Source organism: Pseudopipra pipra, chromosome 27, assembly GCF_036250125.1.
Source record: "Pseudopipra pipra isolate bDixPip1 chromosome 27, bDixPip1.hap1, whole genome shotgun sequence".
NCBI lineage: Eukaryota > Metazoa > Chordata > Aves > Passeriformes > Pipridae > Pseudopipra > Pseudopipra pipra.
Window position 1 is genome coordinate 5,836,680 of NC_087575.1, and position 26,734 is coordinate 5,863,413.

Here is a 26,734-nt window from a genome sequence, read left to right on the forward strand (position 1 = left end):
CCAGGTGCTCCTTGCCCATGCTGTGCCTGTGATGTATTGCATTCAGGGGGGTTGTGCTTCAGCCAGGCAGCCCCTTTGAGAGGTAAGAAGAGACGCAGCCAGCAAGTGGCTCCAAAACCCATCCCTGCCAGGTCTGTCCTGGCACTGCCTTTGCCCTGACCCAGGAACCTCCTGTGCTCCCCAGAAACATGGCCCTGCTTGCAAGGGAGGAGGGAAGGCAGGGAAAGGCTCTTGGAAAAAGTGATGTTTTGTGCCTGCAGCTCCTGCAGCCAGAGCTGAGGGAAGGCAGGGAGCCAAGAGCCTTGGCACAGCTGCCCCATGTCCCTCCACTGTCCAAGGGTTGTGGTGGGGACAGGTGACAGGGCCAGGCTGGGGAGCTGGTGGGCATAGGGCCCTCTGACTGTTGGGAAGCAATAGGGGACATGGGGAAGCAGCACCCTGGAAGCCTCAGGGTCTACCCAGTCCCTTTGGCAGTGGGATGACCAGTCCTGGGGTCGGCTCTTGCCCACCCTTGTTGAGTGCAGCCTGTCTGTCCTGTTGGGAACAGTAGGGAGCCCCATACTGACTGCATGGTGTTGGTGCTTGCGCAGTGTGGGTGACTCCAGTCTAGACAAGCCCTGACCAAAAACACCCTCCCTGTGTGGAGGGAACTCCCTTTCCCTAACATTGCTTTTCTGTTTTCCTCCAAGAGCTTTCCTTCCAAAAGTCCTTCCCTGCTCCCCAGCAGGGTCCTTCCCCCATCCCAGCCCTCGGGGCCAGTTGTTTAATATCTGATGGTGTAAAACAAAGCTGGAGGAAGTGCCAGGGCAGGGCAGCTCTGCCACAGAGTTTACAAACAGAGCTCTACAAAGGCTCAGCAGCTCCTGGAGTTGGGCAGTGAGGTACAGCCCAGGTTTTTGAGCTGCCTGCTCAGTTTGCATTTGGCCTGCTGCGGTGCCCAGCAACTACCCCAGTTCCTGGCACTGCCTCGACAGCTCCTCTGTGCAGTCAGGAACAGGCCTGCTCCCTTCCCTTGAGATCTGATTTCTCCCCTTGGATGCATCTCTGGAAAAACCAGCTGGGCCACAATGCTGCAGTGTGTGGCTCCGAAGGGCAGGGCCAGCTGCTTCGTGTTGGGAGCTCGGTTGCTCCGTCCCCAGGCGGATGAGGCTGCCTGCCTGCTCACAGCTGGGTCCCGCTGTGGGATGGGCTGAGACCTGACCAAACTCAGGGCATGCCAAGCCACACATAACCTGCAGTTGGTGGAAGCTCCTGAGCCATGTCCAGGCACAGCAAGGGGCTGTTAACTGCAGCCTGCTCCAGGTGTGCTTCCTGGCCCTGCTCTGGAAGGACAGGGGCAGGGAGCTGCCTGTGCTGGCTCCTCAGCACCAGGGGTGCCAGCAGGGCACTGAGGAAGACAAAGCAAGTCCAGTTTCTGGCTGTGAAGTCTGGGTTCCCTCCAGCCCTTGCTAGCCCTGGTCATGGCTGAATGCCACTGCACCCTGCCAGTGCTGTTCCAGATCTGGGCTGGACCCCATTGCCTCGAGTCCCTCAGTCTGAGAAGTGGGAGGGACTGGGCTCCCTGTGAGGCTGGTACTGCTCCTGGGAGCTGAGGAGAGGGAAAGCAGCATCCAGGGTGGGGTTAAGCCCATGTGTCTCTCTTTCTCTGTTCAAGGCTTGAGCTTGTACTTGGCCCCATGGGTCAGAGCTAGTGAGAGCTCTGTGCGTCCTGCTTGGTGAGTCCCAGGCAGTCTCTCTGGTGTTCAGGGTGAGTTGTGGCCCTGGGCATTGTGACAGTTTGTGACTGGGACGTCCAAACCCCTTTGCAATGGGTGACTCAGGAGTTGGGGATCCAGTCCTGGTTGTGCTGGGGCAGATTCAGCTGAGGGCTGAAGCCAAGCAGCGTTAGCCTGCGAGGCATGGCTGGGACCTGATGAGGCAGCCGTCCTGTTCCCCAGCGTCAGCAGCTCCACACACCAAGTGCTCTGCCAAGATGCCTGCTTTCCAAAATAAGCTGCTTCTGGCAGCACTCAGCCAGGCTCTGGCTTCCAGCCCTGCTCCAGAGGGGGCTTGTAGCTGCCTCCCCCAACCTGTGCCTCCTGGCTGCCTCCCACCATGCCACGCAGCATCCTCCCTCCCTTCTCCCTGGCACCTGGCACTCCTGTGGATTCCATGGGCTTCGGTTGCCCTGGCCCCATCCCCAGGTTTCTTCCCGCTCTTTGCTTTTTTCACCGGCTAAGTGGGGCAAGAGACGGGCAAAGGGGCTGAGCTCCTCTGTGTCTGCAGCAGCTTCCAGGAGCGGGCAGCGGCCCTGCCAGGAAGGATGTTACTCATCCCCTAAACATCCCTTTCCCTGGCCGGCGGCCACGCCAGATGCGCCTGTGGCTGAGGGGCCTGAGGTGGCCCCGGCTCAGGGATGCGCTGGGGGACACCGAGGCCGTGGCACCCTCGGGTGGGATGTTGGCAGCCCCTGCCCGAGCGCAGCCCACACCACGTAGGCCTCTCCTCCCCCTCAGCAGGGCGAGTCACGGAGGGGGAGTGGTGCCGGGGCCAGGACCCCCAGAGGTGGCAACTCTGCCCGGCACAGCCCGTGGGGGTTGGGGGGGCCCGCCGAGATGGGGAGAGCAAGGCCGGTGTCCGGGCTCCCCGAACCGCCCTGGCCCCGGGGGCACCGGCCGGGGCGGCAGAGATCAGCAGGAGCCCGGCGGAGCCGCCGAGCGGAGCCCTGGAGCCACGGCCGGAGGAGCCACCGGCCCCCGCAGCGCCGCCGCCCAAGCCCCGGTGTCGCCAACGCCGCCCGGCCCGGCCCATCCTGCCAGGACACCGCATGAAGCCAGGTGTTCCCTCCAGCCTCGCTTCCCCTCCTTCTTTTGCTCCTTCTCCTGTTCCTGCTCCTCCTCTTTCTCCTCCTGCTCCTCCTCCTCCTCTTCTAATTCCGCCAGCGCCGCCTCCCCCACTCCCTTTAATCGACGTTTCCGATGAAATATGCCCGGTGCCATGGATTCCTTTGATCTCACTAAGGGAAAAAGGGGGCTAAAGACGAAATTAAGCCACAGCAGGAGGAAAAGCGAAGAGGAAAGCACTCCCGGGGGAGGGTGTTAAATGTCTTCTCTTTCTTATCAGAGCACCAGGCAAGAGCCTATCGTCGTGCCCGTCCCGGAGCCCTGGTCACCTGAACTTGGCGTTGACCGGGGATGCCCCTCGGCAGAACAGGCGCAGGGGTGGTACCACCGGAGCCCTCCCCACCGGGGAGCCCCGGCCCCCCTCGAGCTGCGCTGGCATGCGGGAGCTGGCAGCCGAGCCCGGGGAAGCAGCCACGGGGTACGAGCAGCAGTTTGTTTTCTGCTGCTTGCCAGGGTCCATGCAGAGCTATGGCGCTGCCAGGGATGTGCTCTTGGGAAGCACTTGGCTGCTGAGCCCTGGCCCTGCGGGTTAGATAGCTCTTCCCCACTGGCCCTGGCTCCTGCTCAGGGGCAGGCCTGACACACAGCTGTGGGTGAGTCAGGTGTTTCTGGGTCCTTTTCTTCTGCACTCCTGCCATAGCGTTCCTATCAAACCAGAGCTGCACTGCCAGGCCTCCCATGACTGCAGGTCTCTCCCGGTCACAGCAGAGAGATGGCAGCCTGAGAACTGGCTGCTGGACACACGATGACCCACAGGTAAAAGCAGGTTTGGCCCTGTCAAACCCAAGTCTCTCCCCTCCCTGCTCTGCCTTTGCCAGGATGGACAGTGTGGGCAGCTGGTGCTGATGGATGGTGCTGCCAGAGCCCTGGTACCAGGGATGGGATAGAGTGACTGCCAGCGAGGATGAGAGACATGGCAGTGGCAGGGCAGGGGGGTCTGCCAGCACCTTCGTTTCTTTCCTCATCAGTTCTGGAATAGCGCTTGCCTGGCCGTGCTGCCATCGTGCCCTCATGGTGGTGGCCCTGCAGCCAGGGAGGGCAGCACAGCATCACCTCGAGCAAGGATGAAGCTGTGGTGAGGAGGAAAGGGCTGGCCTGTTCCTGGATTAAGGTTAAAGAGGGGGAGAGGCGGACAGACACCTCGCAGCTGCTGCTCCTCAAATGTTTTATTGCCTGCTCAGTGTAAGCCTGGATTGACCTGCAACAGCAGAAAATGTTGAGCAACCTGAAAGGAGTAAAGCCACCAGAAAAACCGTGAGAAACCCCAAGTGGGTTGTATGGACCCCGGCCTGCTGGCTGGAAACATAGAGAGCTCTGGGAGGACGATGACAGCGCTGGTGGGGGTGAGGGACCTGGTGTAGGGCTACTGGGAGGGGGCATGGGGATCTCTTTCCCAGTCCAAGTATCTGCCTATCCCAAGGGCGATGGACCCTCAAAGCAGCACCACACGGGGCTGGGGGTGACGGCAGGAAGCTGTGTGCTGGCAGATTCCTTTGCTAGAGCTGAGGGACAGGGCCGGTCCAGGAGCCCTTCCCAGGAGCCCTTCCCAGGCCACGCCAGCGCTGTCGGGCAGAGGGATGCTGCCGCTTCCCACTGTCCCACAGGGAATCACAGGGAATTCCCGGTGAGGCGGGACCTGCAGCCGGGGGAGGGGTGGGGGTGGTGTCGGGTTCGTTTATTTTCCTAATTAAAAATAACAAAGAGGAGGGAGGGAGGGAGGGAGGGAGAGGCGGGACGGGACACGACGACTTCTCGTATTCAATGTTTATCAGCAACAGCCCCGAAGCCGAGCGATGCTGCCCGGGGCGGCGGGCGCAGGGGCTCCAGTGCGAACTCCCGGCTCCCTGGTGCGGGCACAACTGCTGTGGCGACGCGGGGGTCCCGCCGCGGGGCCGGGAAGGGGCCGGGCCGTGCCCCGAGAGCCCCGGCCCCGCACGGGTTAAACCCCTCGGTGGCTGCTCGGCCTCCCCTGATTGACACCTTCCGCGGCGGCTGGCCCGGCTGGCCAATGGGAAGACAGCTCCGCGCGCCCCACGTGGGGGCGGCCGTTCCCGCTGTGCTCCTATTGGCTGGCGGCCGAGGCGATTGCCCGCACGGGCCAGGCCCCACGTGGAGCTGGCGCTCGCGCTCGTTCATTGATCGCGCTCCGCAGAGCGGCGGCCGCGCGGGCGGGGCGGGGCGGGGCGGGGCGGGGCGGGGCGGGGGCTCGGCCCGGATCGGCTCGGCTCGGCTGCGCTCGGCTGGACTCGGCTCGGCCCGGCCCGGCTCTGCTGTGCTCGGCTCTACCGGGCTCGGCTCGGTTCGGTTCGGCCCGGCCCGGCCCGCCCCGCCCCGCTGCAGGGGCGCACGCCTGGGGCCGGGGCCGGGTCTGGGACGCGCAGCGCGGTGAGTCCCGTCTCGTCTCATCCCGTCCCGTCCCGACGGTCCGGTCCAGTCTGGTCTGGAGAGGTTTCCGCCGGCCGCGGTCCAGCCCCGCTTGGGGCTGGGGCGGCGGCGAGGCCGGTGCCGCCCCGCGGCCGTACCTGCGGCGGGCGGCGGCGGGGCCATTGTCTGTGCGGCGCGGGGGGCCAGGGCTGGGCGGGTCCCGCGGCGCCCGGAGGGAGCCCCTGGGCCCCCGGTCCCCGCGGGGATGTGGGGAGCGCGGTGCGGGGGTCTCGGGTCGCGGCGGGGCTGCGGAGGGGCCGGGGCCCCGGGACTCCGCTCTGGTGCGGCTCCCGCGGGGCCCCGCGCCTCCAGGCAGCGCCGAGCGGTGACCCTCGGTTTCTTCCCCAGGGCCTGATCCGGAGCTGGGAGCCGTCTCCAGGCCCCGTCCCGAGCCTGAGGCGGGGCCCGCGCGGCCGGAGGATCCCGAGCCTGTCCGGTGCCAAGGATGTTCCCGCAGAACCGGCCCCCGGTGAGCCCGCGCACGGCCTCGTCCCTTCGCAGCAGTGCCACCTCGGCCCTTGCAGGGGCTGTGCCCCCAGACCCACCTCCCTGCTCGGTGCCGACACTGTGTGATGCTCGGGAGTGGTGCTGTGGCTCTTCCCAAAGCGCTGAGTCCCAGTGCTGGGGGTTTGGGCTTTGTGAGAAGCGGGATCTGCCAGGGCGTGATGGTCGACAGTGATGGGTGGGCTCAGCTGTGTGACACTCGGGCGAGGACAGGCCACTGGGTCCACGCCATGCTTGGTGCCACCCGTGGTCATTAATCTGCTGGCTAAGTGGCCAAGCTGATGCTCAGACGGCCCTTGGTGCCTGGCTGTAACCAATTTCCTCTCCAGTAACTCATTCTGCCGCCTCCTGCACGTGCTGCTCTCCCAGATGTTCCCATGGCCTCTTCTTTGGGTGCAGGAAACCCCTGGGGGGATGCACCAGTCTCACTGGGGGCAGCAGCGACCCTGAGGGTCCCATCCTCTGCCTAGGCCCATCTCCAGGCACCCTCTGCTGCTTCGGGAGCCGCTGTTGCTGCCAGTGCCATCCCCAGCACCCCCCAGTCCCTCAAACTGACTTACCCAGAGACCTTGGACCGCATCAAGGAGGAATTCCAGTTCCTGCAGAACCAATACCACAGGTGAGAAGCTGCCAGAGTTCACATGCCAGCAGGGAGGAGCTGGGCACTTCACTGGTGCTGATAAGCAATGGGCTCCCACTGGCGCTGGGCGTCAGGGCAGGCAGCACCATTCCCTGTGGCTGTGGGCGCTGGTCCATCCAGAGGATGGCTGTGCCAACCACCACCTTGGTAGCTTAAAATGACACTCAGGGGGAAACTCAGCCTTTGCCTGCCAAAAGCCCCAGGATGAGGTGCTGACCTCCAGCGCCCGGCTCCTGGACTGAGCCAGAGCCATCACTTAGCAGACCTGGAGTCCCTCTTATCCCTGAGAGTGCTGTCCCGGATCACCTCCCCTTCCTCACACCGTGTGGGGCAGAACAAGGTTTGAAATGCAGCTTGGCTTTGCAGCTCGCTCCATTTGGGAAGCAGATGCTGGGGAGGGGGTTAAGAGTCCATGCAAATTGTTCCCTGATGCCCAGATCCCTTTGCTGTCCATCTCATCTTTATCAGCCCTTTCCCACCCTCTTTCAGGTGGTTTTCTTGGCTTGTGCTGAGAGATTGGATTGAAGCTGAGAGCAGGAGGCTGAAGCATGTGGTGCACTGGGAGGGCTCAATGCTCTGTCCAGCCAGGGAGATCCTGTCAGTGGGGGGACCAGGGGGGTCGTTCCCTCTCCCTTCCTCTCCTCTTTATTTTTGCAGCTTGAAGTTAGAATGCGAAAAGCTGGCAACAGAAAAAACAGAAATCCAGCGTCATTATGTCATGGTTAGTGAGCTCCACCTGAGTGGAGGAGGGCGGTGTGGGTCCTCTGAACCATCAAAGGTCACATAGCCCTGGGATGCTTTACTTTCCCCTCGCCTTTGGGTCGTGTGGCCAGGTCCTGAGATCTGATTCCTGTGGCTGTTATTGTCTGGTTTATCCTCAAAACAAGCCGTGGTGTTTGATCAGGACTTGCTGCCGCAGCTTGCAGTGGCAAAGCTGCTCCCGTTTGGGTTGTCCCCGTTCCCACAGGCAGTGAGCAGGAGCCCTGGTAGGACTGTGTCCATCCTGTGGGCTGCAGCCATGTGCCAGAGAGACCACTGCTCCCAGGAGAGGAGCTGGGGACTGCGTTCTTGCCCTGGTCTGGCCACGCCATGGCCATTTGTGGCCAGGCTGACCTGGCGTGCTAATGCTGGAGAGGACTTTCTAGTTATGAGTAACCCTGGTCTCCAGAGCCGTGCTGATGCTGCCTTCTCTCCCTCACAGTACTATGAGATGTCCTATGGCCTGAACATTGAGATGCACAAACAGGTGAGTCTGGGTGGATCAGGAGTGTTGTCCAGCTCCTTGGTCCTAGCTCCCTGGCCCCACCTTGCTATCTGGGCCCTTTGGGCCATCCCTTCCACAGACAGCATGGGAGGTTGCTCCCTGCTATAGCCTAGGGAAGGCTGTGCCTGTGGGAAATGTGTCCCCTTCTCTGTGCTTTGGGAGCTTTGTGCTGCTCTGTGTCATGGCCTTGGCTGCCTCCTTAGCTCTCTGCACCTGAGCTGCTGTTCGCTCGCTGGGTTCTGGGTGCCCTGGCTGGACTGTGATACTGTTGTTGTGTCGGGCAGAGAACAGCAGTGAAAGACTTGTGCTTGCATGGCTGCTCACACCAGTTGTGAGTGGTCATGTGGGAACTGTCACGGAGGAGACTGGCTTCCTCAGGGTGAAGGGGCTGCAGGGTCATGAGTTCTGGCTTGCCACCTTTGCAACTGCCAGGTGCCCACTGGCCTGGGGGCAGCTCACCTGGGGACAAGGGCTGAGGAGCATCATGAGGTAGAAAGGAGTGTGTTGGGGTGTGGGTGCAGAGTGGGCTCCCTGGGGGCTCAGGGCTGCACATCCTCCTTCACTGCATCCCCATCACTCCTTTCTGCCTTCCCTCCCTCCCTTCCTCTCTTGCACTGAGCTCTGGGTCACCAGCTGCTCTGAGAGAGAAGATTTCGTCTCATCTATTTTTAAAGAGGCTGCGGAGGAGCCTGGCGAGGCTGCTGCTGCCACAGCCGCCTCCCTGCCCGCCCCGCGCCTGCTGATGCCAACTGTTGCACGGGAGCCTGCTCGGGCGGCCAGTGTGGGGTGTTCCCCCCGTCCGTGGCTCAGGGCAGGCTGTTGACCACTCTTGCTAGCTCTGTGCCTGCCAGGAGGGTGTTCTTCCTGCTCCTGGGTGCCCTCCCTGTGCCAGCATCCCTGCTGAAGAGGAGGTGTTGAAGCCACCCTGGCAAGGGACGATGCCAAGGGTCCACCCGGCCCAGTGCCCCTCCCCAGAGGACTGCAAGCTTCTCTCCTCTGGCTGCTGGTTCTCTCCCAGCCCTCGCAGGCTCGTGTTTTCTATCAGCCCCAGGTGCCGCTGGCTGCCAGCCAGCAAGCTGTCGGCACTTTTAACAAGGGCCCGTAAGTCTGCTCTGACAGCCAGCGGCCATTGTGTGAGAAACGGGAACTGCCAGTGCGGGAGCTGTGGGTTATCGCTGCCGGGGGGTGGGATCGTGTCGCCATTTGTCCTCCCCTTCCCCCAAATCCAGCACTGCTCACGGGCACAGACAGGTCCCAAACACCCTTGGCTGTCCCGGAATCCCCGAGGGAGCGCTCACCCATGGCCGTGGCTGGAAGCTGGGTAGTGCCATGGTGCCCAGCCCAGCATCCCCGGGGGCTCCTCAGGCGCCCAGCAGTGCTGGCATCAGCAAAGGTCGAGGCGTGGGATTTTGCTCTGAGTTTGTTTGGAGGGAAATAGGGCTGGGGGCTGGCTGTGGTGGTGCAGCTGTCCAGGCAGCCACAGGCTTGGCAGGAGAGGATCAAGACAGGAATGAGCGTGAGACATTAATTTTTTATTGTTGCTTTGTTTTTGGCGTTGAAGGGGCCTGTAGCTTTTTATAAAACCACCTCCCTGAATCTGCCTGGACTAGGACTTGCTCACCACAAGCCAGAGAGGAGGTGATGGTGCTGGTGGCTGGGGGGGCTGCAAACAGCGTGATCGTTTTTCATGCTGAGAGCGTTAAAGTGCCAGTAAATTGCACATTAACGAGTGCGAGTGAATTGGAGGCAGCTCTCCCCAAGGAGCTGCTGCCCATCAGTGCATTAGGGAAGAGAATCCATCACTGCTGGCCTCAGGAGACAGCTAAATCTTTCCCAGAACCGCCGGCTGCCAAATCTCCTTGCTCCCCCCTCTTCCTTTCTTTTCTTTCTCTTTTTTCCTCCCTCAGAAGGGGAAGCGAGGGCAGGTGCCAGATTATTTGTATTCTATTCTCTGGGTCTGGCAAGAACGGGTTGGCAGCTGCTCTGGAGGGCGGCACAAGGTGTCCCTGGGTCTGTGTCCCCACACCAGCCGAGCAGTGCTGCAGCCCCTCACCCTGGCACTGCGGTGCCTGCACCAGCTGGGCATGGGAGACGTGCCCAACGTTCTGGTGGGGAGATCCAGGGGTCAGCTCCATCCCTGGCTGTTGGGGCCCTTCACCTTTTGGTCTCCTCTAGGGGCTCCTCTCAGCCACGTGTTGGCCTGGTAGTGTTTTCATCTACCCCACCAGGGTGGGCAGGGAGCTCCTTGGAGCTTGGGACAGCGTCTTACCTGGACTCCCATGCTAGGGATGGGGGTCCCCAGCTCTGTGTGGGTGTCTCTGCTGGTGCCTCAAGCAGTGTCTGCTCTCTCGGCCATTGCCTGCTCGTACCAGAGGCAGGGGCCTGTCCCTGCAGCCCCTGGGGCTTCTTCCCAGGGATGTGTCTGTGGGGCCAGGGATGGCTGAATGTCTGTGCTCTCCCCTCGCCCGAGCTGTGCAGTGTGGCGCCAGCAGGGGCCCTGGAAGCTGGCAGTGGGATGCCCTGGGAGTATGGCGCACCGTGACACAGCACCGCTCTCCCTCCCCATGCTGCGCTCGCCCTCTGTGCTCTTGATTGCCAGTGGCACTCAAGTGTTGCAGAAAAACAGCAGCTGTAAGTAGAGCACCTCTCCAGGGCTTCCTGCAGGCCAGGAGAGCGGCAGGTAGTGGTCGTGGTGCCGACAGGAGGCTGTGTGGGGGGCGGAGGTGAGCCTGCTGGGGCCCTGGCTGCAGGGCTGGGGGCTTGCTTGGGGGTGGCCTTCAATGGCATGGGCCATGGGGCTTTATGTCCCTGGCAGAGAGGAGATGGAAGCCATCCTGGGGCTCTCAGGGTGGGGATGGAGGATACTGCTTTTTGGAAGGGGTATTGTTAGGAAGGAGAGTTGTTCTCTAGAAACATCCCCCAGGGTGTTTCTGCTCCTTGGTGCTGAGCAGTAGCCCTTGGGGCTGACTGCCAGTGCCCTGAGGCTCGGGTGGCATCTGTGCAGCACCCATGGGGAGTAGATTCTCCCGCAGCACTGGGGCCCCTCAGCACGGGGGATAGTCTGCCCCTTGCCCTGATGGGCACTGCCTCTCTTCCACTTCCAGACAGAGATCGCCAAGCGGCTCAACGTGATCTGCGCTCAGCTCATCCCGTTCCTATCTCAGGAGGTGGGTAAGCCATTGGGCCCCAGCCAGGTATGCAGAGGTCCTTTGGGGCCCAGGGAGCCCTGGTCTCTGGGCCAGGCTAGAGAGCTGGCTTTGCCCCATTCGCTGAAGAAATGAGCCTGCCCCAGCTCCTCTCTTCTCTCCCTGCAGCACCAGCAGCAAGTGGTCCAGGCTGTGGAGCGTGCGAAGCAGGTGACTATGACCGACCTGAACGTGGCAATTGGGGTACGTCAACCCTCTGCCCACCCTTCCCGCCACTCCTGGGCCTGGGGTGCTGGGCTCTGCTGGGCACCTCCTGAGTTCCTGCTGTCCCTGGGCTGAAAACTCCTCCTGCCCATGGCACACCAGGCAACTGTGGCCCCTGGCCTGAGTGCCTTCTTCCACCCACAGCTGAGTCAGGGGGAGGAGAAGGGCAAACCAGGCTGGTTTGGGGGGCTGTCAGCAGTACTCAGGATGGAGGAGATGCAGCTGGGTGTGGAGGTGGTGGCTGGTGCATGTCCCTGTGTCCTGATGCCCTGTGGCCCAGGTGAAAGGGGGATTGCCACCATCCCCACTCCTTGGTTATTCCCGTGAGAATGCAGCAGTACAGTGCTTTGGGTACTGGCAGGGTCCCCCATCTGTCCCAGTAGCTCCTGTCACAGGGTGGGGGCAGTCAGTGGGAGGGACATGGTGGCCCCCACACTGTGGCTGGGGACATCCTGGGTTCATGCCCTGCCCCTCCTCACCCAAGTCCTGTTGCTGACTGATCCAGGGCTGCCTCTTCCCCCCTGTGCCGAGCAGCTGTCCTGGCACAGCCCTTCGATTTCTCTCTCATCTTGCTCCTCTCCAGCACCAGCTCCAGACGCAGCACCTTTCGCACCACACTCCCCCCATCCCGCTGACCCCCCACCCCTCTGGGTTGCAGCCCACTGGCCTTGCTGGCATCAGCAGTGCCTCAGGGCTGCTGGCACTCTCAGGGGCACTGGGGGCCCAGGCCCAGCTCCTCACCAAGGATGACCGAGGAGTCCCTGACACAGAGCCCAGGGGTAAGTGTGGGGGGAACCAGGGCTGGGTGCTGTCGGATCTGAGTGAACCTGGGAACAGGTGGGGCAGGGCCCTGGAGCTGCTTCTGCTCCCCAGGGTCTTCCTACTTAGGCACTTCCCCAGGGTGGGGGCCAGGGATGGATGGGGGGCTGCTTGTCCACGCCTCAGGTGTGCTGACTGGGTGGGAAGGGCAGGGGGCTTGGCAGCCATGAGAGGTTTGCGTGGGGAACATCCCCCACTGAGCGGCACCTCCTGGAAGGGTGGTGAGGTGGGCTGGTGGGGGGTCATCCCTGGTGGGGGCCCAGGACCACCCTGCTGCTGTCATGCTGGCCCAGCCCTGCTGTGAGCACCCCAGCACCCATGGGAGAAGCGGGTGACTTTCCTGGGGGGCTCTTGGTGGTGGCACAGCATGTCCCCCCTTCCCTCCTCCTCCTGCTGCGCCTCTGCATTGCCACAGCGACAGACCGAGACTCCGGCCCCGTAAGTGCTTTTTCCTTCTCTTGCATCATTCTGTGGCGGCACAGGCTCCAGTCAGGGCACGGGGGCTGCGCTGGGGCCCTCCGTGCTCCAGGAGTCAGCCGCAGCCCCGTGTTGGTGCTGCCTGTCCCAGGAGCCGGGCACAGCATCCCTGGCCGCTAACACTGCATCCCCCCGCCCCAGAGCTCCCTGGCACTGCCAAATGGGGAGCGGGCACGAGCCATCGCTGAGTACCTGAGCAGCAGCAAGAAGAGGAAGGTGGAGGAGAAGGACTTTGTTACAGACTATGTGAGCCTGGGGCTGTGGGGGGCAGGGTGGCCCCATCCCTTCTTGCGGGGCAAAGAATGGAGCTGCCTGTGCCTCCGGTGCATCCCCAGGCAGGAGCGAGGGTGGCTGCAGCCCCTTTGTCTTCAAGCGTCCTCTGTGTTTCAGGGCAGCGATGCAGACAAAAGTGAGGACAACTTGGTGGTGGATGAGGTCAGTGCATCAGCTGGGAGGGGGCCAGGGTCAGTGTGTGCTGTCTGTCCCCAAGTTGGGGGCTAACAGGCTGCTAGAGGCAGAGGTGGGCATCACAGGGAGGTGCCAGTGGTACCCCTGAGTCATGCTCCCTGGCCCTCGCCAACGGCAGCAATGAGCCCCAAGATTCAGGCTCCCAGCCTGGCCCTTGCTCAAGCCACCAGCTCACCATGACCTGGGACATCCCTGCACTCCTGCCTGTTCTGCTGCCTGCTGATTTCCCTCTCCCACCCCCAGGACCCCTCTTCGCCGCACAGCGTCCACTCCTACTCATCCCGGGAAAATGGGGTGGAGAAGGTCCCACTGGGGAGGAAGGAGACCATGCCACTCAGCCCAACCTCCATGACCTCCTCCAGCAGCTCCCCATCTCGGAGCAAGGATGCACCCACAGTACGTGCAGTGCCTGGGGCAGCTGGGGCACTTCACTCAGGGCCTATGCTTGTGTCCCTGCTGCCCAGGTTCAGCTGACAGAGTGGCCAGACATGGGTCTACCTGTCTCCAAACCCATGGAGCAAAGGCAGTGCTGGAGGGACAGGACGGGGCTTCTGCTCTGTTAGATCCCAGCTCACGTCCTGTCCCACAGAGCCTGCAGTGCTGGCTGGGCTGGGCTGTCATTGAGGGGGAGGAACAGGGACCAACTTGCTGGAGAGCACCGGAGGAGACCCCCTGGCAGGGTAGTGGTGCAGCTGTCAGATCCCTGTGCTGTTTCCGGCAGGTGGAGAAGGCAGGGACGCCCAGCCTGAAGTCCAGCACCCCCACTTCCCAGGGTGACACCACGGCCCCAGGCTCCGGTGGGGCCCAGCAGTTTCGCCCTGCTGCTGCCAAGGCCCCCATAGACCCTCTGGGTGAGCTTGGCCCCACTGGGGCCCGGGCGGGTGTCTCCAAGCACTGGCTCCCAAGCCCTGTCCCTTCACACTGCCTCTCCCCCATCAGCCCTGGGCCTGAGGAATCCACTGGGAGTGCAGAGTCCCTACTCGGCTGCCTTTGGCTTGGCCCACCCTGCAGTCAATGGGGACGTGGCCGGGACTGGCGCCTATGCCAGCCTCCACCTCATGTCCCCGCAGCTCAACGGGGCTGCAGCTGCCATGGGAGCCAGCAGCTACGGACGCTCCCCCCTGGTGCGTGACCTGCTCCCCGCGGGGCCGTGGGGGCCACGGAGTGTGAGCTACTCTCACCTGCTGTCCCCTCCAGGTGGGCTACGACCCACACCCCCACATGCGCATCCCTGGGCTGGTGGCCGGCATACAAGTGGGGACCTCGGGGAAGCCGTAAGTAGGGCCGGGCTGGGCTGCGGGCTGTGCTGGGGCAGGGGATGAGGTAACCTGTGGGGCTGAACCTGGGTGATGCAGACAAGCCAGGACCAGCAGGGGTGGGGAGCACAACTGGCATCACTGGGCATGCTCTGCTCATGGCTCCAACTCCCAAAACGTGCTCCCTTTGTCAGACCCGCTGGGACCCACGTGGCACCGGCCACTGACCTTGCAGGATTCTCCTCTGGCTCTCACTGCTCTGCTCCGTTCCAGTGCCTACTCCTTCCACGTCAGTGCCGATGGGCAGATGCAGCCGGTGCCTTTTCCACCTGACGCACTCATCGGCTCCGGCATCCCCCGCCACGCACGGCAGCTCCACACCCTGACCCACGGCGAGGTGGTCTGCGCCGTCACCATCAGCAACTCCACACGACACGTCTACACGGGGGGCAAGGGCTGCGTGAAGGTCTGGGACGTGGGGCAGCCGGGCACCAAGACAGCCGTGGCTCAGCTGGACTGCCTAGTAAGGAGGAGGAGGAGAAAGGTCTTTGGCAGGGGGCTGGGAAGGGGAATATGCCCCTGTTGCAGTGGGAGGGACAGAGGGTCCTTTCACATCTGGGATGAGAAAAGGAGATCTGTCTCCTACACCCCCCAAGCACTCACAGCTCCTTCTTCACTTGCCCCGTTCCCTGTAACCCCAATTCAGAACCGTGACAACTACATCCGCTCCTGCAAACTGCTCCCGGACGGCCGGAGCCTGATTGTGGGGGGGGAGGCCAGCACCCTCTCCATCTGGGACTTGGCGGCCCCCACACCCCGCATCAAGGCTGAGCTCACCTCCTCTGCCCCCGCCTGCTACGCTCTGGCCATCAGCCCTGATGCCAAAGTCTGCTTCTCTTGCTGCAGCGATGGCAACATTGTGGTGTGGGACCTGCAGAACCAGACCCTGGTCAGGTGAGTCAGTCAGGGGGGAGCATGGGCAGAGCTGCTGGGGGCTCCTCAGGCCAGGGACCACCTGGTCCCCTGCAGCATGTCCCCACCTCTCCCTGTGTCTAACCCTGGCAATGGGACAGTGCCTGTCCTTGCAGCAGGGATCTTCTGCTCTCACTGCTGAGTGCTGCCCTGGCCACATTCTGTGCTGCAGGCGCTGGCCAGCCTGACAGCCATGCTCTTGCTTTCTCCATCCCCCTCTTTCCCAGGCAGTTTCAAGGCCACACGGATGGTGCCAGCTGCATCGACATCTCCAATGATGGCACCAAGCTGTGGACAGGGGGGCTGGACAACACTGTGCGCTGCTGGGACCTGCGGGAGGGGCGGCAGCTGCAGCAGCACGACTTCAGCTCCCAGGTGGGGCTGGGGTCATCTGGGAGCACCACAGGGCCAGGTGTGACCTGCTGTGTCAATGTCTGACCCTGTCTCTCCCCTCAGATCTTCTCCCTGGGGTACTGCCCAACAGGAGAGTGGCTGGCGGTGGGGATGGAGAGCAGCAACGTGGAGATCCTGCACGTCACCAAACCTGACAAGTACCAGTTACACCTCCATGAGAGCTGTGTTCTCTCCCTCAAATTCGCCTCCTGTGGTAGGCATGCCTCTCCTGGCCTTCCTTCTCTGGAGCCTCATGGATGCCACCTCTACTTCTGGCCTTGTGTCACAGGGCTCATTGCACTGGGGGCAAGGATTGGTTCCAGTACTCAGCCTTGTCCCCAGTGGATGACAGTCATATCCGTCAGAGAATGGGCATCTGTCCTTCCTGGAGCAGCGCTGGCAGCTGTACACTCAGCTCTGTTATCTCAGGACTCCCATTTGTGTTCCTGAAAACAGCCCCTTGCCTCTTGGGTAGCAGAGACTTGGCTGCCATGTCCACACCCTGTGTTCCACAGCCTGGGCAGGATGTGCTGCTGGAATCCAGTTGCTGGGCCTGGTTTGGTGACACGAGGCTCCTTTGTCCCTCCACAGGGAAGTGGTTCGTGAGCACGGGGAAGGACAACCTGCTGAACGCCTGGCGGACGCCCTACGGAGCCAGCATCTTCCAGGTGTGGGGCGTGCATGGCCAATGGGGTTGGGGGTTCCTCTGGGTGTGACTGCCAAGAGCTGCCCAGTACAACCTGGCTGTAAATATGTGTTAGCAATAACGAGCCCCATAAACAAACTTGCCCCTGCAGCCTCCCCGGGTGCAACTCAGGGTCAGAGTCCCAAGGACTGGGGACTTGCTCTGGGCCTGCTTCTTGTGCTTACCCCTGTTCTCTCCAGTCGAAGGAAACCTCCTCTGTCCTCAGCTGTGACGTCTCCACGGATGACCAGTTCATTGTGACTGGCTCGGGGGACAAGAAAGCTACAGTTTATGAGATCATTTACTGAGCACAAGAGGTGCCAACTGCGGGACAGGTGGACGTCCGTGTGGATGGATAGGTGGACTCCACCTGCCCTACTGCTGACTTCCCAAAGAACATGCAGCCTGTGGCCACAGCATCGCAGCTGGAGGAGAGCGGAGAGGGGTGAAGGTGGCCCTGGGACTGTGGCCAGGCATCGTGGGCTGCTTGGGGTGGATTTCCTGGGGACTTTCTCCTTGCTTTGTTCTTTGTCAGCTTCTTTCTAAATCTAGACTATGGGACTTGGAGGAGGGGGGGCCATCTGGCATTGTTAGGGCTTTTGTTGGGGTGGTTTTTTAATTTTGTTTGGTTTTAACAGTTTGTTGGGGGGGTATTTTGTTGGGGGTCTGGGTCTGCTGAGGCGGATGGGCTCTGGCCTCATTTCCCTCTGTGCCTGCCCAGGGTATATTTAATAATAAAAACAAACCAAAAAAAGGCAGCTGTGCCTTGTCCTGGGCAGTACTGCACGGTGGTGGGATGGAGCTAGGTGAGGATGGGTGAGACCAGGGCAGCAGCCTCATCCCCTTTGGCAACCACAATTTGCTGCTCCTTTCCTGTGCCAGGGCAGGTCTGTGGCAGCTCTGCTGTTGGCAGAGCCCAGCCCTGGTCCTGAGTGGGGTGGGGAGACCCAAGTGCAGCTGGCGGTGCAGGCACAGACCTGAGTGTGTCGGTGGCTCTGGTTGTTGGAGCAGCCTCCGTGGGGTGTGGGGGAGATGCCAGTGGTGGAGGAAGTGGTTTCTGAAGGAAATGAGATGTGAGCAATCAGTGCTGCCTTATCAGTCTGGCCTCCTGCCAGCACTGCCGTGGGGAAGCAGGGCTGTTCCCGAGAGCCTTGGGCACTGGCAGTGGCCATGGCCAGGGCTGGCAGGGAAGCTCCGTGCCGCCAGCTGCAATGTGGCAGCTGCTTTGGTCTCCTGCCCTGAGCCCAGCCTTGAGCCATAGCTCACCACACCCAGCACAGAGCCAAGGCTGCTGCTGCAGCTGTGCTGGAGCTGGGGCTGGTGGCAGGTGGGCAGCCACAGCTCTGCCACAGTGGGAATGGCCTTGCCCATGCTGCTGGCCAAAAGCAGGACCCGGAGGCTACATTTCACAGCCCAGCCCTCTCGGCAGGGTTGGGAGCACTGGCTGGCAAAGGCCCCTGCCCGTGCCCATACCAGCCCCTCTTTTGTTCCTTTTTATTAGTAAACGATTGAAAACACAGTTAAATACATTTATTTACTGATAATTTACAGCTGTTTCTCCAGCAGAAAATGGTTCCCATTAAATCAGTAGCAGTAATTCAAGACATATTCAGGTGGTACTGGCCTTGATCAGCTCCCCATGCAGCCAGCCTGAGGTACAGACAGGTCTCAGGACACACAGCCCAGCCCCTGCCCTGCCTTGGGGGATGCCAGGCCCCCCTGAGCCCTCACCTCCAATCATCATGCATTAACTGGGGCAGGGAGTTAGGCCAGGGCCTTGGTTTGGTGTCTGAAAGCAAAGGAGGAGGAGGAGGGAAAGCAGGGCTGTGGAACGGCAGGTCCAGCACTGGAGGCCTCTGTGAGCCCTGGTGGCTTTGGACAAGGACAGGCCCCTTCCTTGATGGAGGAGGGATGGTGATGGGGCTTCAACAGACCACCTTGTACACGGTGGCAAACTACCACAACCCTGTGACCCTGCAGTGCCCACCACCTGCACAAGGATCCACAGGGCCAGGACAGATCTGCTGCTCCCTCATGCGAAACTCCTCCTGCATGGAGGGCACCCCCATCCACAGCCTGGACCAGGGGGATGTCTGGGATGAATTGGCCTATCTGAGCCCCATGGCTATTTCATTCCTTGCTTTTTTCTTGCCTCTCCTACTTCTTCCGCTTTTTCTGTCTGGGGATTTTGTCGACACCAGCAAGGAAAAAAAATTAATAACAGAAAAGCTACGTGCTGTGCTGGCAGATTGCTCAGGGCGCTTTGTCTGCTCTAATCCGATTGTGCTGGGGAGCTGCTGCTCGCTGCTGCCCATAGCCCCCAGCTGGCTCCTGACCCAGGATGGGGGGATGCCATCGCTTGGTCCCTGCAGTGGCTGGGAGGCCAAGGAGTAGCAGAAACATCCCTCCCCCTTCCCACATTCTGATGTGTCAATCTGAGCACGGGACTGGTTCTTGGCAAGGAGGACGGGGAAAAAAAATTAAAAAAAAAAATCAATTGCTACGAGAAGCTCTGGGGAATCCTGAGGGCAGCCAGGGTGAGAATACTGCAGAGCCCACCCTCTGCACAGCAGCACTTACACCCCTCTGGGGGCATGGACCTCTGCTCCCAGGGCTGGGGGCCCAGCCATGGGTTCAAACCCTCAGCACTGGCATCTCTGTGCCTACCTTGGGCTGCAGCAGACTGCTCACAAACTGCCCCACTGGCCCCACTTTCCACCCCCAGCCTTGGCTGCCCACACGCCTCCCTACTGGACACTGGCCCTTTGGCCCGAGGGGTGTTGTGCTCCCACTGGAGGAGGTGCAGGTCGGGCTCGGCATCTCCCCACGAACTGGTGCCAGCCGGCTGCTGGGTGAGCAGCCAGGGCTGCCAGGCTCCGAGGTGGGGTCCTGGGGGCAGAAAACATCTGTGGGAAGCAGGAAACCCAGTCCCTCTGTGCAGGAAGGCAGGCACGACAGAGACCCGGGGGAGCCAGCTGGGCCTGGAGCCTGCAGGGACCACCAAGCCCCAGTTTGCTCCCCCCACCCCTCGCTGTCCCATCTGCCTAAGCAGCCTGAATGAGCAGCATCCACTCACGGGCCTCTGTTCTGCTCCATGGTCCCCTGGAAAAGAAACTGCCTTGATTTTTCTCTTTGAACAAAATTAGAGGTGACAGCAGGTTCAGAAGACACTGGTGGCCACGGATGCCTTTACAAGGAGGGATGGCGACCAGCACATGAGGAACTGACACAGAGCTGCCATCTCAGAGGCAAGGCTGCCCATCAGCTCTTGCACTCCTATAACTATTTAACCAGGTCTGTGATTTTTATCACCATAATTCCACCGAGTAGTTTTTGTAAGTGTTGTTTTCTGCAGAAATTCCTGCTGGTATTCCTTTTAGGGCTTGTATTTTCTTAGGAAGTGGCAGGAGGAAAAAATACCTCACACATGTTGTCCCTTCCCCTTGTCTTCCAGAAAACGAGCAGGTATGTCCCTGAAAACATCATCTCTGCCAAGAATAGTTGTGCCTGGGATAAATTTCTGTCATGCCTGCCTCAGTAGCCAGGGAAGGTTGTACCAGAAGTACATGGCAGTTCCATTGCAAAGGACTGGAATTCAGTGTGCTCCCTGCACTGAGACACTGACACAGGCTTGGTGTGTTAAAGTCGAGGCTGCTGGAAGGCCAGGCAGGGCATGAGGTGCACTGCAAAGCCCGGGGCTGGCAGGGCCAGGGTGTGTTGCGAGGCTGCCTGCTCCTGCCACCTCAACTCACTGGAGCTGCCAGCAGCAAACCCAACTCCCTGGAGCTCTCATCCCAGCTTATCAGTCTCCCCATATGGGATGCTACAGGAGAGGGACTGAAAGGGAATTGTGAATCAGAGCCAAACTTGTGGCTGGCAAAGCTCAGCCCTGGCTGGCACAGCTTTCTACTCAGAGCAGTGGGAGTGAAATCAGTCTTGGCTGACATGAACACATCAGAGCAGGGCTGGCACATGTCCTGGCTGGATGCTGTTCCCCACAGCAATGACCTGGAGCCTAAGGAACTCCAAAGCTTCGGAACCAGAGTCCTAAACTTGATGACTGCAGCTTGAGCTGGATACCCTGCAAGGTTCCAAGTATAAGGGCCTACCTCATCCACCACGAGGTTGTAGTCGCTCTTGTCCCCATCACTATCCTGCAAGGAGGGAGAAATCCAGAAGGGCTCAGTCAGGACTGGGAGAGATTGGACCAGGCTCTGCCCCAGGATCCCAGACAGCGTAAAGACTCGTTTTCTCCTGCTCATCACTCCTCATGGACCAACACCATGCCCCGCTGGCAGCGACCCAGACCTCTGGCTGAGTGGCCTCCCCAGGGCTCTTCATTTGCTTTGTTATTGCTCACAGGACACCACCTCCTTGCACCAGGGTAGGCACAAGGCTCCCCAGCCACTTCCCAGGACCAGCTCCCACAGCCACACTCTTTAGTGCACTCACAGAATGCCCAGGCAGGTTCTTCTCCTCCCGCTTCCGCTTCAGGCCCATCTGCTCCTCATCCTGCAGGCACTCAAGGGGGGAACAAGAAATGCTCTGACACAGAGGGGGGAGAGGAAGGCATGTCAGCCAGTGTGAGGGAAGACAGACACCCCTCACCTCTCAGTCGGGCCAGGCCCTGCTCCATCACTGCCTCCACCCTGGCAAAGCATGTCCCTGGCTGTTGGGCAGGAGCCCAAAACCCCAAAGCCACGGCCTCCCCTTCCTGGCCAAAGCAGGGCAGAGACAGCAGAGCAGGGGGCCACAGCCCCCGCTGGCAGATGACCCCACTGTGACAGCAATGGAGGAGGAGGAGGATGTGCAGCTGCGCCCTGGCCCAGCCACCAGCACCAAGGGCTGCGGGGAGGGCACGACTGGAGGGCAGATCTGCCCCTGCAGAGACAAGAAGGCATGGGGAGCGTAATGTCATGGTGGAGTGGAAAATCCCCACTGGAGCCGTGTTTACTTCACCTCAACCCTGCTGCATGGGAGCCAGCAGGCTGGGAAGCAGGATGGGGCCAAGCAGGATGAATACCCGTTCCCCAGCCGCTGCTGGCAGCTGCAGTGGTATCACACATCCCCTTGCATCCCTACATGATAATGCAGCCAAAAGGTGCCTCTCTGCAGACCAGGGGAACACCTGGCTGGCACTGGCTGCCCAGAGGGACTGCCTTTCCTCCCAAGCAGCCAGTGTGCTTGGGCTGGGGCGTGGCCTCCTGACCTTCCCAGGACTGCTCCACAGGGCTGTTCATGATGGAAATCAATCGGGGAGAACATGCCCCATCCCAGGGATCCCCTGAGCCGATTGTTCCCAGCACAGTGAGATCAACAGTTTTGACACACAGAATCAGGAAGCAGAAATGATGCTCCCTGTCCCCTCGGCAATCTCTGAAAGAGGCACCTGGGTAGGTCTGGGATCCCCTCTGCACAACACAGACACCTTCTCTCCTTCTTCCTCTCCCACCTGACTGACAGCCTAAGATCAATGCCAACTGTTCCCCTATGAAGGAGCTCTTTAACCCTTTCTTCCTCTGCCTGTAACAGGAACTGGAACTCTGGATATTGCAGAGCTGTAAGCTACTGTGGAGCCTGGGAATGGAGTCACAGATCTGGGACTGGGGAGATCATAAAAGGGAGGGGGCAGCCGAGGACTGCAGAGGGGCTGGCAGCACCGGGCTTAGAAGGGAGACCTGTTCAGAGTGATTCTTAAACTGGAAATCAGTTCAGAAACTGATTCTTAAACTCCTTGAAAAGGACAGAGCTGGTTATTTTGGGAGTAGCCCTTGATCTTTAGATTCTTGCATCAGCAAAGACTGAATTGAGGTGGCCCAGAACCTTCAGCTACAAAACACTGATACAAACACAATCCACTCAGGCCAGCAAAGTTTGCCCAGCACCCCCAGCCATTCCCAGGAGCCAGGGGCCAGCTCAGCTCCTGCCTGGCCCACACTGGAGATACCACTGAGGCCAGCTGAGGCTACCAGTCCGTCACGACTTACCCGGCTTGGGGCACGTTCTGGAGCCAAGCAGCAGCAGGGAGAATATCTGAGCAGATCCATGTCAGCAAGGCAGAGGGGAGAAGAGGAAGAGGCTGTTAATGCCAAGGCTGTGCCCCATATACTCGGGCAGGGAGGAGAGGGGGGCACTGCAGGGTAACACAGGAAACAACAGGACATGGGCTTACAAATCATACCTGATTTCCCACTTTGTCCACCTGAAGTGTGGATTCTCTGTTGTCTAATGGGAGATGAGCACATTGGTTTTCCTCAGGGAAGCAGGGAAACCTCTATCCACCCACCTACTTTCAAGAATTACGCCAGCTTTGGAATCTCTTCCCTAGATGTGGCAACAGGTCCAAAGCTGCCAGGAGGGGACAAGCCGACCAGCCAGCTGAGACCTCCTGAATCACACCCATCCTATTTCCTTAGGAAGCCATGCCTAAAAACCTTGCTTGGAAAGCCTCCGAAGCTTTCGTACATGCATAGCAAAACAGGTCCACCTCCCTGAGTCCAGGGAAAACGTGCCAGGCATTTGCTGCAAATCCAAGCACAGGGTTGTGGCTGCGGTCTAGCAACCCTCCCTGGTTGATTTTCACTCCTAGAAATCCACCAGCATTTGGAAAGAACAAACTCATTCAGGTCTCTGCTGGCAAAAAGAGTCAGGCAGGGATGGGGAGCTGAGGGACTCTTGTAGGCATTGCTCCAAGGCCATGGTCCAGGAGGGGGACTGGATGCCTGCCATCACCCCCACACATGCAGCTAGGCTCTGGTTTCTAAATTCCTTGCCCCAGATTTGTGGCTCCCATAGTTTCTACCAGGGGCTTACAACAGTAGTTTCCCTTGAAGTCTCAGCTTTGGGCATCAAATCTTTACTTGGTGTAAACCCTGGTGTAATTAGAGAAGGTTTCTTTGTGACGGGGACCTCACGCCCTCCCAGCTGCCTCACGGAGGGCTTTGCTCAGCCCAAACCCAGGTTGGCTTTGGGGCTGCCACTGGCACAGGCAGGGACGGGGCAGAGCTGAGCCGCAGACGCTGGCAGTGGGCCACCCACACACTGCGCTGTCCCCGAGTGTCGGACTTAAAGCCAGGGCAGAGCAAGGGACACAGAACTCCCACAGATTCAGCCCTCTTGGCATCGTGCCTGCAAACCCTGCAAGGAACTGATGGTGGTACCTGCCCTGCCCAGAGCAGGGACCCCGCTGCCATCCCCATCAAGTCCTGGGCCAGCTGGCAGCTCTCCCTGCTCCTTCCAAAGGGGGAGCAGAGGCACAGAACACCTCGGACCTGCCCCTGCCCCGCAGCGGCAACAAGGGAATGCAGAGAACCTGATGTATCCTCTGAGGAGAGCCTGTGGTAACAGACAGACCCACAGCCCAGCCACGGCCCCACCAGGGTAAGCAGCACTTCTGAGCAAAGGGGCTGTGGCTTCCAGCCCAGCCTCTCCAAGAGAAAACCCATGTCTCCTGGGGAAAACTCGATTCCCTCACTGCAAATCTACCCTGGCACTGGTGGAGGGACTGGCTGCTCTGAAGCATTTTTTCATCTCAGATTTCTGATAATCCCCGACAGTGTTGCAGAGGTCAAACCACGCTCAGAGCCAACAAAGGGAACATTTACCTGCTGCACCCTGGGAGCACCCCCGCACCCATCAGCGCCCTGCTCACCTGCAGGTCCCAGCTGCTGTCTCAGCCACTGCCACAATGCCCACTCAGGACCCTGGGAGTCAAAGACACCTCCCCTCCAGACCTCTCCTGCCCAGGCAGAGCAGGAACTGGACCCAGGTGGGTCAGGGCTCCTGCTTCTCCTGCTTGGCCCCCACTTCTATCGCCTTGTGGGCAGAGCCACTGGCCCCATGTGGCATGGGCCACCCCGGGTCCCAGTCCCATCCGTGGGTCCCAGTCCCACCAGATCTTGAAGTATGTGGGGATGGCAGGAATATGCTCATGGTCTACCATACTCCCTGCTACCAAAAGGAGCAAACTCAAGAGGGGCTGAGCCAGCTGGAGGAATATGGCAGTTGACTTGCCACTTTGTCAGGCATTGGTCCAAACTAATTTCCCTGGCAGAGAGCCCATGATGACTAGATTGATAAATCTGAAGAGGGAAAACAAATTAACACTGGAACAAAAGGGGAACCAAGGAAGGGTAAAAACACTCCTCTGACTTAGGGAAAAGGAGATTGGGAAAAAAAGAAAAGAAAGACAATCCATTTGCCCTTGGGCTCCAGCTTCTGCTGTTTCTTCCACATCCCTCCCTCAACTCAGGCCCCAGGGACCCTCCGCAGGAAGGCACCAGGGCTCACATAGAGGCTCTGAGTGGTGATTTGGATTGGTAGGTCCCTGTCCCAAGGAACTCAACAGCACATGTCCCGACAACATCTGGACTCCTTTGAAGCCAGTCCCTTGCAGAGAGCCGTGTCATGTCTCCCGTGCCATTACAGCTACACGGGGATGAGGAAGGGAATTTTCCAACGAAGTCTCCAACCTTGGCCTCTTCCCCACCATCTCCTGCTGCTGGCACAGACCCCACTCACTTACCTGCTTGTGCATTTCGATGTTCAGGCCATAGGACATCTCATAGCACTGAGGGAAAACCACAGCACAGCCTGATTAGGAGCTGCCCAGAGCAACTGGACGATGATCAGCCAGGGCTTTGGCTGCCAGTCCTGCTCCCCCTGGCCGAGCTCCCCTTTTGGTGCTCCCTCCAGCCCATGAGGAATGGCTGTCCCACACACCACAGGCCAAGACCCCATGCCACGAGCCTGGGACAAGGTAGGGAGCAGCCACAGACTGCTAACATCTGTGATGATTGCTCTGCAATTTCTGCACTAATTTAAGCCAGAGGAAGCCAATCCCTCTGCCCTCCACATCCCACCCTGGTTTGGCCTGTCCTGTCCCACTCCTAAGTCAGACTCACACCCTGATGCAGCTGCCCACCCACCCATGTGGGTGTCATGCTTGTGCAGAGCAAAGATGACAGTGGGTTATGCCCTTCACCAGTCACCAATGACTCTGCCAGTGGTGCCGGTAGCCGACCCCATCCCCTCACACATGGGGATTAAAAAAAAGAACCAGAGGACCTGCATTCCTCCAGCAAAGCCTATTCCAAAGGAAGTAGTCCACCTCTGGGAATCCCTAAGCCTCCAGGATGTGGGGAGGGATCCCAGCTGATGGATGACAAGAACATGCCCTGTGATGTCGACACCCCTGGCCTCAAGGACAGGGCTGTCTTCACCCCAGGGATGGGGGTTCCCCGAGTTCACATCTTTTTGCCTCTTGGACAGCGTAATTTGGGTTCCCCCTTTCCCTAGAGGGGCCAAGAGTGTCAGATGCTAAAGGAGAGGGAATGCTGCTCCTGTTCTGCTGTCCCCATTTTCTTTCCTTCATCCCAGCAGCTCCCCTGTTCCTGCCAGGCTCTGGCTGGCAACTGTGGAGGCTCCTGCTCCTTCCCCTTTCACCTAAAACACCAGTCTTAGGATATGAGTTCTGAAACACCCACCCCTTGGGAGAGAGACAGGGAGGAGTGGGGAGCTCTCTTAAAAGGTTAATTAGAAAAAGAGAGGAAAAAAGAAAATAAAAGAAACAAAACCTATGACAGGATTCCTGGGCTCTAGCAGCACTGAATATGCAGATAGCAGCAGAAGAGCTGGTGTTGTGAGGAATAGTGACTAATTCCTTCTTCCCTCACACCTGCCCTGGTCCCAAGGGCAGCACCAGGCCGGACACCCCCAGCAGGGCATTGACCCCTCTGGGTGAGCGGCTGAGTGGAGTCCCAGCACTGGGACCTCTCTGAGGGCAGCAGTCCAGGATGCGTTGAGGGAAGGCAGCAGGGACAGGGTAGGGGGAGCTCACCATGACATAATGTCTCTGCATCTCTGTCTTCTCAGTCATCAGCTCCTCACATTCCAACTTCAAGCTGTAAACGGGATCCAGGGTTTCCATTCACGGACCAGCATCACCTGCCCCATCCCTCCAGACCCCATCCCTGTGATCTCAGGAAGCTCGGCACAACTCCTGCCTCCCCCTGCAGTCTCGCAGGGCTGCAGGGGTGTCACACGCCCTTCCCTAAGTGGTGTTGCTCTTCCCGGGGCACCTGCAGCCCACTGCTGTGCTGCTCCCACACCTGCGGCACCCACCTCGTCCTCTGTCCCCGCGGCACTTGCCGTCCCCTCCACGTCCCCCTGCACTCTGCTCAGCCTGAGGAAATGAACTACGGCTGATCTTCCCCGAGGGACCCCCACTCAAGACCTGGCGCCCTAACCGACGGTTTCACGCTACCACTCAGCCTAGGCTCCTCTCCCCCTCCTCCCCAGGCGCTCCCATCACCAAGCGCCCTTTCTCCGCCTCCTCCTTCCCCACTTCGCCCCCTGCTCGAGGACGCAGCCTCCCCTGTCCCCACCCCCCAGTCCAGTCACATCCTCTGCCCGCAGCTCAGCCCGACCCCCGGCCGCCGCCACCCCGCGCCCCCCGCCCCACCTGTGGTACTGCGCCTGCAGGAACCGAAATTCCTCCTTGATGCGGTCGCAGATTTCAGGACGGGCCGGAGCATCCAGC

At 60.2% G+C, this 26,734-nt stretch overlaps 2 protein-coding genes across 19 annotated transcripts; one reads left to right on the plus strand and one right to left on the minus strand.

Moving 5' to 3' along the window:
• The first annotated feature begins 5,092 nt into the window (after window positions 1-5,092).
• On the plus strand, window positions 5,093-16,959 carry LOC135403327 (transducin-like enhancer protein 1). Of its 15 annotated transcripts, none has more exons than XR_010425360.1 (21): window positions 5,095-5,267; window positions 5,655-5,775; window positions 6,281-6,429; window positions 6,940-7,171; window positions 7,652-7,696; window positions 10,819-10,881; window positions 11,029-11,103; window positions 11,708-11,903; window positions 12,359-12,381; window positions 12,562-12,666; window positions 12,811-12,855; window positions 13,132-13,284; window positions 13,610-13,739; window positions 13,828-14,012; window positions 14,086-14,162; window positions 14,418-14,667; window positions 14,851-15,098; window positions 15,348-15,491; window positions 15,573-15,723; window positions 16,101-16,177; window positions 16,421-16,959. XR_010425360.1 is itself a non-coding variant. In XM_064637242.1 (21 exons), exons 2-21 carry the CDS (start codon window positions 5,752-5,754, stop codon window positions 16,424-16,426), a joined length of 2,382 nt encoding a protein of 793 aa, XP_064493312.1. In that variant the 5' UTR covers window positions 5,096-5,267; window positions 5,655-5,751; the 3' UTR covers window positions 16,427-16,958. The 15 variants fall into 15 exon arrangements, 13 of the variants coding, with proteins under 13 accessions (XP_064493307.1, XP_064493306.1, XP_064493310.1 ...); XR_010425359.1 differs by having other exon boundaries at window positions 16,395-16,958; XM_064637242.1 differs by having other exon boundaries at window positions 5,096-5,267; window positions 15,344-15,491; window positions 16,421-16,958.
• Window positions 9,226-26,734, minus strand: LOC135403338 (transducin-like enhancer protein 2). 4 transcript variants are annotated; one of them, XM_064637279.1, is made up of 6 exons: window positions 26,657-26,734; window positions 26,033-26,096; window positions 22,182-24,763; window positions 20,647-20,739; window positions 20,304-20,348; window positions 17,710-19,083 (listed from the first exon to the last, which is right to left on the minus strand). In XM_064637279.1, exons 3-6 carry the CDS (start codon window positions 22,437-22,439, stop codon window positions 18,829-18,831), a joined length of 651 nt encoding a protein of 216 aa, XP_064493349.1. In that variant the 5' UTR covers window positions 22,440-24,763; window positions 26,033-26,096; window positions 26,657-26,734; the 3' UTR covers window positions 17,710-18,828. The 4 variants fall into 4 exon arrangements, 1 of the variants encoding a protein (XP_064493349.1); XR_010425364.1 differs by lacking the exons at window positions 17,710-19,083; window positions 20,304-20,348 and adding an exon at window positions 9,226-14,664; XR_010425365.1 differs by lacking the exon at window positions 20,304-20,348.